Raw genomic sequence first — 13,627 nt, forward strand, 5'->3', positions numbered from 1 at the left:
ATATGAGCACGAGAAAAGTCACCTACAACAAGATCCTCAGACAAACGTAGACATTTGTTAGAGGAACACAGCTGGAAATCACATCGGAGTGTGTACATACCCATAGAAACTGCTGTCCAATGTGTACATCTGCGTTTGTGTGCAAGCACACGTTGGCGTTCGTACATGCGAGCGTGTCGTGCATGCGACTTGCATTCACAGGACAATCTTTGGCCACATCTGTAAGTCCAGCTCCCGTCGCACGACCAGCAGCAGCAGGGCCAGGAGCAACACTCGCACCAGCAGCGCACTCTGCCCCCCCTCCTGTGGCTGCACCCCGCTCCCCACGGGTGTCCACAAAACCTCAGCAGAAGTCCACCCCTGCTGCTGCTCCCTCCGCTGCAGCCACCACCACCACCACCACGAGCCTGGCTCCAGGCCAGAGCCCGCAGCCTCAAGCAGTCAGCCCCGGGTCCGGAAAGCCGCCGGCACGCCCGCCATCCCCCCGGCTCGGCGGACGGATTCCTGCTGCGCCTACGGAGCAGCAACAGCAGCAGCAGCAACAGCAGCAACAACGGGAGCAACAACAACGGGAGCAGCAGCAGCAACAACAGCAACAACGGGAGCAGCAACAGCAGGAGCAGCAACAACGGGAGCAGCAACAACGGGAGCAGCAGCAGCAGCAACAGCAGCAACAACGGGAGCAGCAACAGCAGGAGCAGCAACAACGGGAGCAGCAACAACGGGAGCAGCAACAACGGGAGCAGCAGCAACAACAGCAGCAACAACGGGAGCAGCAACAGCAGGAGCAGCAGCAGCAACAACGGGAGCAGCAACAGCAGCAACGGGAGCAGCAACAGCAACAACGGGAGCAGCAGCAGCAACAGCGGGAGCAGCAGCAACAGCAACGGGAGCAGCAGCAGCAACAACGGGAGCAGCAGCAGCAACAGCGGGAGCAGCAGCAACAGCAGGAGCAGCAGCAACAGCAGCAACAGCGGGAGCAGCAACAGCAGCAAAAACGGGAACAGCAGCAGCAACAACAACAGCAGGAGCAACAACAGCGGGAGCAACAACAGCGGGAACAGCAACAGCGGGAGCAGCAACAGCAGCAACAGGAGCAGAAAGAGCAGCAGGAGCAGAAAGAGCAGCAGGAGCAGAAAGAGCAGCAGGAGCATAAAGAGCAGCAGGAGCAGAAAGAGCAGCAGCCGAAAGTCTTTCCCCCTCCTTCACCAACTCAAGTCTTGAGTGTTGTAGATGCTGGTCAGGTTACTCGTGAATATTCAAAGCCATCGTCCCAGCAATCAATGACCTCTGGGTCAGATTCTTCACCTGTTCCGCCCAGTTCAAATCTCGATGATTTGCTGAGCTTTGAAGGACCGAACGTCCCACTCGCAGCTCCAATCAAAATCCCCGACGGCACTCCATCGCTAATCCTGCCTGTGGTGCAAGCGCTTGCACCGTCCTCGGGTCTCGACGATTTACTTGGCTTCAGCTCAGAGATACTGCAGCCATCAGAGCCACAGGAGCAGCAGCAGCAGAAAGAGCCTGGGACCGCTTCTGGCTACGCGGATATGCTCAGCCTAACGTCCCCTCGCGATGACGCCGGCGCCTCGAGCAACGGAGAGCCGGAGTCAGCAGAAGCGGAGCCAATCGTCGATGCCGCTCCTCCTCCACCCTGCGACGACCCCCCGCCCGCTCGGACCGCCGAGACGGTGGCCTCGACTGCGACCTCCTCGGAGGCCCTCGAGTCGGCCGCATCCCGATCCCCCACAGGGGTCGCCGCCGCCGCCGCCGCCGCCGCCACGGCGGTCGCGGAGGGTTCGCCGTCGGAGCAACCGGAGGAGAATTCCCACGGCGCAGACCCGCGGGTCAAGGATCTTCAGGAGGCCGACGGTTTAGCGCTGGCGCCAGAAAAAGGACAACAGCACGTCCTGGAAAAGGCCTCGGTGGAAACGGGCGGAGTGGCCGAGTCGGCCGTTATCGAGGAGGTCGCCCATCGCCCGACGAGCAATGGCAGCGACTGAGGCCAGCGGCGGAGCACGGCGATGTCCCGAGGTGTCCCGGTGAACACAAAGGAAATGTGTGGGCAATGGCAAACGTGCGAAGGGAGAAAAGCAAATGAACATCGAAAGGTTGGCCATTTGAGGTGCTGGAAGTAGGGCTGGGGTTTGGGTTATGGGGAAGGGCTATTGAGAGGAGCTACTTGGTTCGTTCGATGTTGGCAGGAGATAGAGCTGGAGTTAAAGGGTGCAACAGTCATTCTCCTAATTTTCATTGTAAATCCCTGCTAAAACTATGCTTCAACCGATTACGTAGCCAACCGATTATAGCACGGTTGACGACGTATGGTGCAAGAGAACTTCAGCGTACATATAGAGTAGCGAACTACCGAAGCAACACAGCCATGAGAGCTAGGCAAGTAAAGGCACCTGCTTGGCCTAGACATGAAAAAGACGAGGCATTTTATACGAGGTAGAAATACAAGTTGAGGAAGATTAATCAGGTTTCCTAAAAAACAACCAACCCTTAGTTATCATCCACATTAAATAATTAGGATTTTGGGGCCAGGATTCTGTGACAACCAGGTTAATATTTTCCCACAAAATCAGAGCATGGGATGAGTCTTGGATTGAAAATGGTCTGATTTGAGGTCGTTGGAATATTAAGGACAATTTGGGACTGGGGGAATTTAGAATCCTTAGCATTATGCAATAATATAGCTCTTTGTTAGGGTACCAAAAGTGATCTCGCCCAATGGCACCTCAACTTTGGCGAAAAAAGCGTTGACGCGACATCGTTGAAGTAGCGTCACTTCCTGTGACGTCATATCTTCGGATTATTATGACGAAATAAAAACAAAATTCGGATCATCCAAAATGTCATGCCCAGGGCCAATGTTTGCATTTTTTGAGGTTTAAATCCCAAAATGATCAGAGCTTATGTTGTTTATACAAAAGCAACAACAACAGCGTCAAAGCCTTTGGACAAAGTTGCTGTGTTGCAAGACCTCAATTAAACGTTATTTCCCCAACGATCGGACCCCTCTTATATTAACGCAATGCAGACAACATTATTGCTGGCAACACTATCTCAAGATATTTGCACCATTTAACTTCGGGTAAAGGCTCGTGTTTTGATTAGGTAGCGTGCTCCTCCATGCAATTGGCACTAAATGGGGCTATTTAATATTCAGTTCTTTTCTCACTTCTGGCGTTTACATCACCTGACCACTTTCATTTGGGAACCTCCTCAACGGATTTCAGGGTGGTGGACACTTCAGACACGATTTCATTTGCTTTTGCTCCTGCAAACGTCGCCGCAGGTGTGCTGTCGCGAAACGTCGGACATCACGCTGAATAGCAGATGGTACAACCGGAAAGCACGTCGGAGAGCCGTACATTTGCTTTGGTTCTATCGTTGCTGCCGCTGCTACCGCTGTTGCTTTTTGGGAGATGTGGTGCGCTCAGCAATTCTGTACGCTCGTGCTGCAGAGCAACAGCAATTGATGATGTGCATTGTGTGTCTGGGCACGCACGCGTGCGAGTGCATTGTGGTCTGCACCAACTTCTAAAAGCAACTCTTGTGGGAGGCGAGTGGTGGCGTGGTCTGGGGGCTGTAGGTAGGAGCTTGTAATCACTGTGTCAAAACTCCTGGGCCAGCATTGCCGAGCTCCAAGGTTCAAAGAAAGGCTTTAGCCACCGTCCAGGTTTTAGCCACCGTTGGTGGCTAAAACCTGGAGCGAATTGATGGCCTCAGCCAGGTCACCAATGACTGCACAAACAAATGTATATTTTTTAAAACCATTCAATTGGTTTGTTTGAAATCATGGGCAAGTTGTCGCCAGCATGCAACAATGTTCTCCCCCCATTGATCACGATTTAAGAATAGATAATTGTCCTGCCAAAGTTGTGCGTTTGGAGTCTAAAGTGGCTGCGGAGCAATGCCATGTGGTGTATACGTATCAGTGTCCCATGTTTCCGATCGATGTCTGAGAGAAGGGGTAAATTTCGCCGACCGAAGACTTCTTCCTCGAGGCGCATTGCCAAGGCGAGCAGAAACGAACGAACGCTGGTAAGTCCAGTGCAAACGACGGCATGGAGAGATGTGTATGCCTGGCATTACGTTGAGAGACCGAAAGAGGAGCGCACGCATCCACCGGAGACCATGCGCAAGTTCTAGCGAAAGCATATGGACTGTTACGAAAATTAAGTGGGCCGGTGCAACTAAGGATGGAGTGGCAGCCAAAGGAGAGAGAATCAGAATATGTATTTACAGTGGAGGAATCCGATGAGCTATACAGCTCTTTTTAACAGATGTCCAATAGGGGGCAGGTCAGAAAGTGGCAACAACAAGCAAAACAAAAATACGATAGGAGTGCAAGGTATAGGACAGGTCGGCAAATCACGAAATATATATAAAAAATTTAAATTATACTACCAGGTAGGGCCTACTGCACTGTTAGCTTCTTTTTCAGACGCGACCTGGCCACAAATAATAATTCAACTAAGTGGCTTATCACGTGGAAATTTATAGCAGCCAAATTAATCTAAAGAATCTAGATTTAAGCGATGAGACCAGCTCGTGCGTGGGAGCTCCATGGATTTGTAGATGAGGACTGTCGACAGCTTTTGGAGGCCTTACTCCAGTAGCGGATAGATCATGGCTGCTCATATGCATCAGAAATAATCGATTCTGAAGTGCACAACACGATGCATGGCTACACGAGTGTGAGAATAGATTTTATTGAATATCCGTTGCAGCGATATACGCCAGGGAACCTAGGCCGTGTGGTTCTACACTGCCCTGTGCGAGACTGAAGCTTTATTGATTGAAAAAATACTGTCAATTGACTTTCAGACGCACCTCTGTAATGAAATCACCTTAAATTTTAGATTTAAAGCTTTCGAGACTGCAGGGATTCATATTCTTTGGTTCTTTCGGAAAAAGTCACGTAGAAAGGAAACAATAAAATAATAAAAATATAAAACAAAATATAAAAACGTCGTGAGAATTTTATTGTTTTATATTTTTATTATTTTATTGTTTCCCTTCTACGTGACTTTACCGAAAGAACCAAGAAATCACCTTAGCTACATTTTAAAATGTGTGGCAGTCTGCTGGGAGCCTCAACAGCTCAAATCCAGGTTTCAGCCACCTGTGATTTAATTGGGTCCACTCAAGTGGGTTGAGTTGATGGTTTCTGCCCAGTCACCAATGACTGCACTAAAAAAAAACCCCGCATCGCCGAAAATATGTTCTTCACTTAATTTCGTTAAATCGCAGGTCCTTACAATGAAAGACATTGGTGTGTCACGCAACAAACATTCCTCTGGTGAGCGGGAAGGTGCCGTCCCCATCCATACTGCGCGGAACACAGGTGATTTTTGAAGGGATTTCAGAAGTAGTTCTGTGAAGTCTGCTTATGCGCGCCGTTGCCCAGCACTGAGGGTTTCACCGCTCTGCAAGCAATCAGAATGGATTCCTCCTTTCATAATATGACACCGATAGCACAATCAGGATAGCATTTGGGGGGGGGGGGTATACAACGTAAATATATTTGGAAATCACCTACAGTGATGTCTGCGGAGCGTATAGCAGCGTCTAAGTCACTTGAAAGCATCTATTCGAAAATTACGAAGCTTCACAGTTGCGTCGGAGAACCTGCAGCACTGATGTGGCACGTGTCTACAAGGCTAAAGCTTTTGAGCCGCCGCCTTCCTTAATAGTGGTCCTCGGCGTAGATTTTTTTTATCGTGTTTCAGTGCTGTGCGCAGCTCACGTACGATGTTCAAAGCCATACGAAAAATCCTGGCAGCTTTAATTTTAAGACAGCTACCAGTGGCCTGGTGCTGTCCTGTTGCAATCCACGTGCGATTGGCGTTTGATATCGATGGCGTTTGAGAACCTGGGCTCGCGAAATAACACGCTGCGTTTTCCGTTTGGGCGTCCCTGTGATCCATTCCTGCGGATGGTTTTGAATGCGACACGTTTGGGAGGCAGACCAAACAAAGAGATCGTAACGACAACAAAAACCCTGTAAAGATGTTGCGTGAAGTTTTCGTGTTTCAACAGTGGTTCTGTCTATGCATAGTCAAGCAAGGCCCCTTTCACACGTGATCAATGTGTCAGAAGTACAGGGATTAACGTGGCTTCGTTTCAACCAGGAGGTGTACACAGCTGCAGGATCTTAAATGTAAAGCCTCCGGTGTAATTCTGCATTCACACGGATTTGCCCCGATTTGTACCGCTGTATATCGCCGCCGTATGATATTCAAGCCATATTACGAATCCTGACGGTTTCGATTTAACAGACGAATCGGCACGAAGCCCACGATTCACGTTGAAAATAGAGCAAAACTCAAAAGTGTGCAAAAAACCGTGGAGAGATAAATACTTGGACTTACTGCACGGCGAGTGACAGAATGAGGAATGCGTGGATGAGAGAACGTACGCGAGTTCGAATCTCTCAGAGTCGTTTGTGAAGCGGATCTTACAAAACTACTTCTGAGCAGCCTTCATCAAATGACCTCTGGTCCACACGGCGAACGGGTTGCGCTTTCCCACTTGCCCTGCTCGAGAGAACCGGTCATCACAAAACGGCCAAACTGACACATTTTATTTCATGCAGAGCTGAAAATTAGCCAAATGAAGTACTGAATCAAACGTGCAGGGCCAGACCATTCAACGTGATGGGATATGTTCTCTCTCTCTGCGCAGTCATTGGTGACCGGGCTGATAACATCATCTAGCCACACTCGATGACCCAGTTTAGTCCCACGTGGCTTGCCTGGGTTGGAACCCAGGGTCTGAGCGCTGCCAGCCGAGCCCTCTGACCTCCGACCCGCCAGACATTTCCTGTGTTATTATTTTGCCTGCACTCGAGAGCTGGTGCGTATCGCTGAGAAACACCCGCATGGATGCAATTGCACCTTAACGTTCGATGCTTAAAAACAAACGACTCCCCAATTTTCAGTTTCTTCTCTCAAATACAGTACACCACAGTTACATACTTTATTTTGCTGTTAAAGTTCTTATAATTCTATCAATAAATCGTTTCGTAGTAAAGCCAATGTTCTGTAAGAAAACCCAGATGTTCCTCTTCGCGTTTTTGAGTGCTACACTCTGCAGTTTCCTCATTAAAAATTTCAACGACAGCAACCCATTGTTATCCCCGCACCGCCGCAATCATCGGCACAATCGCGTAATTACGAAACGGAACAACCATTGGAAAAGATGCGGCACAATTTTGTGAAATCTTCGGCGTCTCTCTGCGAGTTTGGGAGGGGGGAGCGTTGAGCACCTCCTGGGCGTCCGAAGCCATATCGAGCGGCGTCACCCACCCCTCCCCCTCGTGATTCTGAAAGTATTTGGAACAAATCCTGTTACCTTGAAACGAACTCCTCGTGCTCGCCGAATATAAGGTTATATAGACGTAGCCATCGTCCCATGTAGTTGCTAGACGCGTGTGCCTGACCCGTCATCGATATTTCAATATATACAAGACTACCGCGAGTGCTTGCGTGTGTACGTGTTCGTGCGTTGGTCGTTTATGGATCCTCTCATGGTAATTGAAAGTTGCTCCCGCTTTGCGCAGTTCTCTCTCCCCTGTCGAAGGCAGTGTTCGTCGTCCCCGCGCCCGTTTACCTATCGGTGCCGCGCAGCGGCGCGACCTCTCCAAGCCGGACTCTTTGGGAGGGCAGGGCCTTGCCAGCGATTGGGACAGTCCAGAGTACCACAAGTAATATCTGTACACTGATACTGCACTGGCAGTTCAGTGTCATCAAGACGCAGTGATAATACTTGTGCCTCGCAGCAAGAAATATCTGGGTTCGATTCCCGACTTGGGTGCCTTGCAGTGTGTGGGGTATTGTATGTTCACCCCTCCTCCCCCCTTGATCTGCATGGGTTTCCTTTGGGTGCACCCATTTCCTCACCGATTTAAATAAGCGTACAATGTAACCGGTATTGGCCAAACATCCCAAGAGCTGAAAGATTAGCATGCAAGTCACTCACTTGGGATTACACGCAACAACATCGTCCCCTGCTGCGAAACAATGGCAGGACCCTCCTGAACAGAGTTGAGACTGAGGCTTTTCCTGGGTGAATGAGTGGAATGATAAGATTGAAAACACTTGGCCCCATAGATGACACTCAGCATTCATTCATAGGTAACAAGTATTAACTACACAATCACAACCATAAACTAAATATGTACAATGTACAGACACTTTTTTTCACACAGCACCACAGTTGAATCCGAGTCACCACCATCATCATCATCATCTATTAACGTGTGGTAGAATGATGAGTTTGTTTACCATCAACATTTATAAAAATAAATTTCATTATTTTCCATAATTTTACCTTAAGAAATTAATGTCCAAAAACAAGAGAGTGCAAGGCCACTCGAGTACAGCGGTAGAACGATGGTGGTAGTCTGACATGGCCAAGGTTCAAGGGTTCACCGCGTGCATTAAGCCCACAATATACACTCGCAAACAACTCTCATTTTAAGTACTTTATTTGCGAGGATTAGCGCGCAAAACAAGTATTGTGATAGGATTTTTCTGGGAGCCTTTTCTAGCATACTCCCAAGTCCAGCTTCACCGCGTCTGGAGAGGTGTTTGCTGTGATTATGAACGTGTGCACCCTTTGGCAACCCTTTGAAGGCTTTTGTATCTGCATATCCACAACCCCCGATCAGCTTTGCTCCCTAGCTTCATCCACAAACGTGCTTATCTCGGTAGTGATCAACTTACCACGTACCTGTCTCCTCTGTCACTCTATTGACACTCCCTTATATCCACCTAACTGCAATATGTTTTTGTGCATATCGATTTGTCTATTATCTCTACATGCCTGTTTTTTTTCTGTTAGCGTAAACCTATCCACGTGTATCCTTACCTTCCTGTCGATCTCGTCTGCCGGTTTACATGTCTGCCTATCAACCAATCAATATCATTACCCCTCCATGCCATCAATCTGACTACATATGTGCTTATTTAAATGTCTATCTACATGTATACAATGTCAGCTGACCTACTTTTCTGCCTGCCCACCTATACATGTTTTGCATGAATCTATTTACTTGTATACACATTCCGTCTTTCTTTTAATTTGCCCACTCTCATCAAAGAGCAGAAACCATCGCACGCTAGCTCTTGCCATCCTCGCAGCAGCGGCTTTTTGCTGGCCATCGATAAAAGACGGTCGCTGCATCGCGCCCTTTCAGATGCGCCTCTGCGGCCGTCTGGAACGCTCTTCCTTCAGATATTAGGAAGCCACTGGAGCTATGAACTTTTAAATCTGGATCGAAAACTCATTTATTTAGAAATTGATGTTTGTGTTGAGTTGGTTGTCCTTCCATGCACCTCCAGTTAACACGGTTGGCTATGTCCGGTGCGAAAGAAGTTCAACATTTATACTATATCTTGATATTTGCTCGTCTGCCTGCCTTTCTGTATGGATCCCTATCCACACATCTGCCTATTGTGTCCTCCTGTCCATATACTTGCGTGCCAGTGGCCTATGGCCACATGGGCCGCCTACCACTTCGGAATAACCCACAAGTGACATCTATCCATCGCCACAGCGTCTCAGCAGCACCAGTTGTGGAGGACTAAAGGGGGAACATTTTCAACATGGCAACAGCGATGTGTTTTTGGTTTCATCACGCTCCGTCACATCTGTAAGCACAAGAGCCCCAGGCAGTAGCCGAGGCGTCTGGGGTGCGTGTGTGTGTGTGTTAATGTGTGGTCGTCCACAAAAAAAAGTATTTGAAAGTTATATTCGACCCTAGCGCCTGTAGTTCTAGCACTTTGGAGGCGAGGGTTTGTGGATCACACACATTTCGTAATACACCCTCCCCGTGGAAATCCAGGTCACCATCTTACGATGGCAGTGTAGCAAATGGAGTAATGTACGTCTGTAGTTTATCTGTACGGCGATTGAGTGTTACTCACAACCTTGCACGTGTGGGTTTTTCTCCCATATGCATAGACACTCGGTAATGGGATTGTCAGAACGTCCCAATAATATAGGACCGCAGATCTTGGGCACTGGTTAGCGTCCGTTGCTGCTGGTTGGCTCTCCGCTTGCGTGTGCTTTCTTCCACCTTCGAGATCAGTCCCTTTCTCAAAGGGTGAACACAAACCTCGCATTACAAATTATTTATTATTCTTGGTTCTTTCGGTAAAGTCACGTGGAAGGGAAACAATAAAAAATATATAAAACAATACAATTTTCGTGAAAGCCACAGCAAGAACATTTTCTTGCTGTGGTTTTCACACCTGATGATGATGATTGCTTGTGTTGCAGTCGAAACGTCGTGATAATTTTATTGTTTTATATTTTTATTATTTTATTGTTTCCCTTCTACGTGACTTTACCGAAAGAACCAAGAATATGAATCCCTGCAGTCACGAAAGCTGTAAATCTAAATTATTTATTATCATTAAAGAATACGGTTCTCAAACCTCCGATCTACACGTTAAAGTTTACCGTCTGCCCGTCTAGCCATCAACCTGTCTGCATGTACACCTATCCACAAGTCTGCCCCCGTCTATCTTCACGTGTCATCTACCCGAGCTGCGAATCCTACTCCGAGGCGCGCGTGAACGTTTCCGTGGTGCCCCCCCCTCCCCACGCTGTCGGTGTGTTGCAGTAAAGCCCCATCGAGTGTTCATTGCGCAATTAAGTGGACAAATAAAGGAGGATTAAAACGATGTAGCCGATTTTGTTTGGGTGTCGTGTTGTTACCGTTCGTCATCATCATCATCGATCGTCATCATGCATCCATCCATAAACGTCCATCAATGATACATCCGTCATCACTCCTCCAACGTGATAAACATCGTCCATCCATCACAAGTTGCTGTCTGGGTCACCCTAGGAACGGAGCCTGGACCTCGGGAGTACTTGAAGAAAGGCGGCGATCCGAAGATCAACATTACCTTGAGACACAGAAAGAGGAACACGAGGAACGGATGCAAATCACGGTTGGCTACGCACAAAAAAACAGTGGACTTGGGCAGGGTCACATCGTGGCTAGGCGGGACGAAGTCAGATAGACAGAGACTCGCGACGGAATGGCAGCCAAAGCAGGGGACGAGCCCACAGCGGACGAGCACCACGGTTTGAGACATCGCAGGAAACGAGGGGGGAAATGGACAAGTACATGGCTAGGGACATTGGAGGCCTAAATCCAGCAGTGGATAGACCCCCCCTCCCCCTCCCCACATGACGAGTGATACTTTGTGCTGCCGAAAAAAATATTCGCTCTCAGAATGTTGTGGGGGGATTTTGTGTAAAAGTACCTGTGCGTGTTGTGGAGGGCCCGATGAGTGGGAGGCATTCGTCTGCTTTTATTTTTCGTCCATTTCATCTTGCGCAAGGGCCCTCGTGGTTATTACGTCATTAAATGCAGAGATGGGGCTCATTGGACCTGCATGGCCGTCTTTATTCAGTTGCGATTGCCAGTCTGAATAAAACCAATTTAAAATAATTTGCGCCAGTTTCAAAAGCCACAATAAAAGAACCTTGAAAATCAACCAACCGGGCTATCTTTCAAGCGGGCAATTTTTATTTTGTTGGCGTGCGGTCAGTCTGGTCAACGCAAGGCTGCACAAACAACACGAACTTGAAAAAAAAATACATCTTTTGATTTTAACTTTCATATAAAACCACGGCAGTGAGATACGATGTCCATTATTACAGTATAGGTGTGCCTAAATCAGTGGTGCAAAGGGACACACGGAATCAGAATGTATTCATACTGGAGCAATCCGAGGAGCTATGAAGCTCTTTTTCACAGACGTTATTGCTGGTTGATTTGTCACAACGCGGTATTCATTTGAGTCCCACGATGATAATAATATTACACCGGTTTGTGTTGACAAACCAGGATTCGAATATAACGCCAGCACCACGCCTGGTCGCCTTTGTCTCCCCATTGCTGATGTTTAAACACCACACAGAGTACTCATTTGAGGCAGCAGAGAAAACCGAGGGGATACCCACTACCGCTTCAGATATTCGTCACCGATGTTAGCCGCGAGTGGGACTCGAACTCGGGTGGCCTGTGTTGGGAGTGCAATGCGCTAACCACTGCGCCACCGGTTCTCACCATGTAGCCGATGCACAGCCACACACAGCCAACGAGGACACTCGCCCGAGCCACCCAACAAACGGTCACCGCATGGCACAATAGTCGAGACAAAGGCGTCTGGAACAACGTTCAGACAACACGACAGTAAACACTGCACACAAGGTTAACAATTCCGCGCAGCAATAATCGCAGCACACAGGGTTGAACGCATCGCTCAGCGTAGAGGAGTCATACCCTGCCTGCGAAATAATTATTGCCATCCACGTGTTCTCTCAGGCTGCTATAACTTCGCTCCAGGGGGCCAGCTGTTATTAAAAAGTGAGAAAACCTGCAGCCACAATCCGTGTCAACCACATATCTATTAGAGTGACGGAGTTAAATGCTCAGCCTGGGGTGCCACTCACCACGAGACTCGGATCCTCCACACCCCCTCCCCCCCCCGTCTATAGCTTCATCTCCATCTCAGCCAATGGGACCGTCTACCTAAATACACCCTCAACGCCTGCTCGATAACAACCTGCACCTGGCCCATTTACCATCGCTTTCTATTGTGTCACAGCAGGGGGGCGGGGGTAAATTTTCTCACAGAGCTTATGGCAATCATTCAGCGTGCAGCCTGCCCAACTATTTCTAACGGCTCAAAGCCCCTATGGAATGTTCCATTGTCTCTTGATCACTTTTATGCCACACCATGTATTTTCAGTGGTATGGAGGTGATACATCACGGTGCGCTGTTTGTGCAGAGCACCATATGTATACTAAATGGCCATTGCAGGACAGAAATAAAGAACAGAATCCCACTTACACCTCGTCACATACGGTATATATATACACAGAAAAGAGTGTCTGCGATGTGATGATAAACCCACCATTAAGGAACTGTCATATAGCAGTGCGCATGCATCTTATGTTCCATACTCTTTGGTTCTTTCGGCAAAGTCACGTAGGTATAAAATAAAACAAAATAAATTAAATCACGACGTTTCGGGCGCAACGCAAGCGTCCCTCATCAGGTGGGACAACCACAGCAAGAAACAATTGCTGAAGTGGGCAGAAACTTCCCCAAGGAGATATCATAGAACTACTGCTGAAATCTCGTCAAGTGTCCTCATATCCACACTTTGGGGAGAACTTTCCCACCCACCCTGCTTCGGACAGAAATGTTTAGCACACCACTGTCAACTGCTATACTGTATCCTTGATTTGAAGCTTTCGTGACTGCAAGGATCCATACTCTTTGGTTCTATTCGGTAAAGTCACGTAGGTAAAAAATAAAACGACAAAAATCACGACGTTTCGGCCACAACACACGCGGCCTTCATCAGGTGAAGGGACCAGACTGTCTCGAAGACTGCGCTGGAGTGAAACAGAGCCAAGCGCAGACCACGGCCTTTAAGCTGTGTGAGAGGGATTAAGGTGAAGGAACAAAACTGTCGGGATGACAGAGCTCCAATGAACGCTGGGTGAAGGAACAAAACTGTCGGGATGACAGAGCTCCAATGAACGCTGGGTGAGAGAAGTGAGGCACCCCGACAAAGGGCT

At 48.4% G+C, this 13,627-nt stretch overlaps 1 protein-coding gene across 3 annotated transcripts in view; it reads left to right on the plus strand.

The window, feature by feature from the left end:
• LOC116946078 (uncharacterized) overlaps positions 1-10,703 on the plus strand; it is a 32,287-nt gene extending 21,584 nt beyond the window's left edge. For all 3 annotated transcript variants that reach the window (XM_076069920.1, XM_076069922.1, XM_076069921.1), the window contains exon 11: positions 202-10,703. In XM_076069920.1, the coding sequence (XP_075926035.1) occupies positions 202-2,003 (1,802 nt within the window). In that variant the 3' untranslated portion in view covers positions 2,004-10,703. The remainder of the gene's footprint in view (positions 1-201) is intronic.
• Positions 10,704-13,627: the final 2,924 nt, after the last annotated feature.

This window comes from Petromyzon marinus, chromosome 26 (genome assembly GCF_048934315.1).
Source record: "Petromyzon marinus isolate PM22_M1 ecotype Great Lakes invasive population chromosome 26, UKy_Petmar_22M1.pri1.0, whole genome shotgun sequence".
In the NCBI taxonomy this organism is placed as follows: Eukaryota; Metazoa; Chordata; class Hyperoartia; order Petromyzontiformes; family Petromyzontidae; genus Petromyzon; species Petromyzon marinus.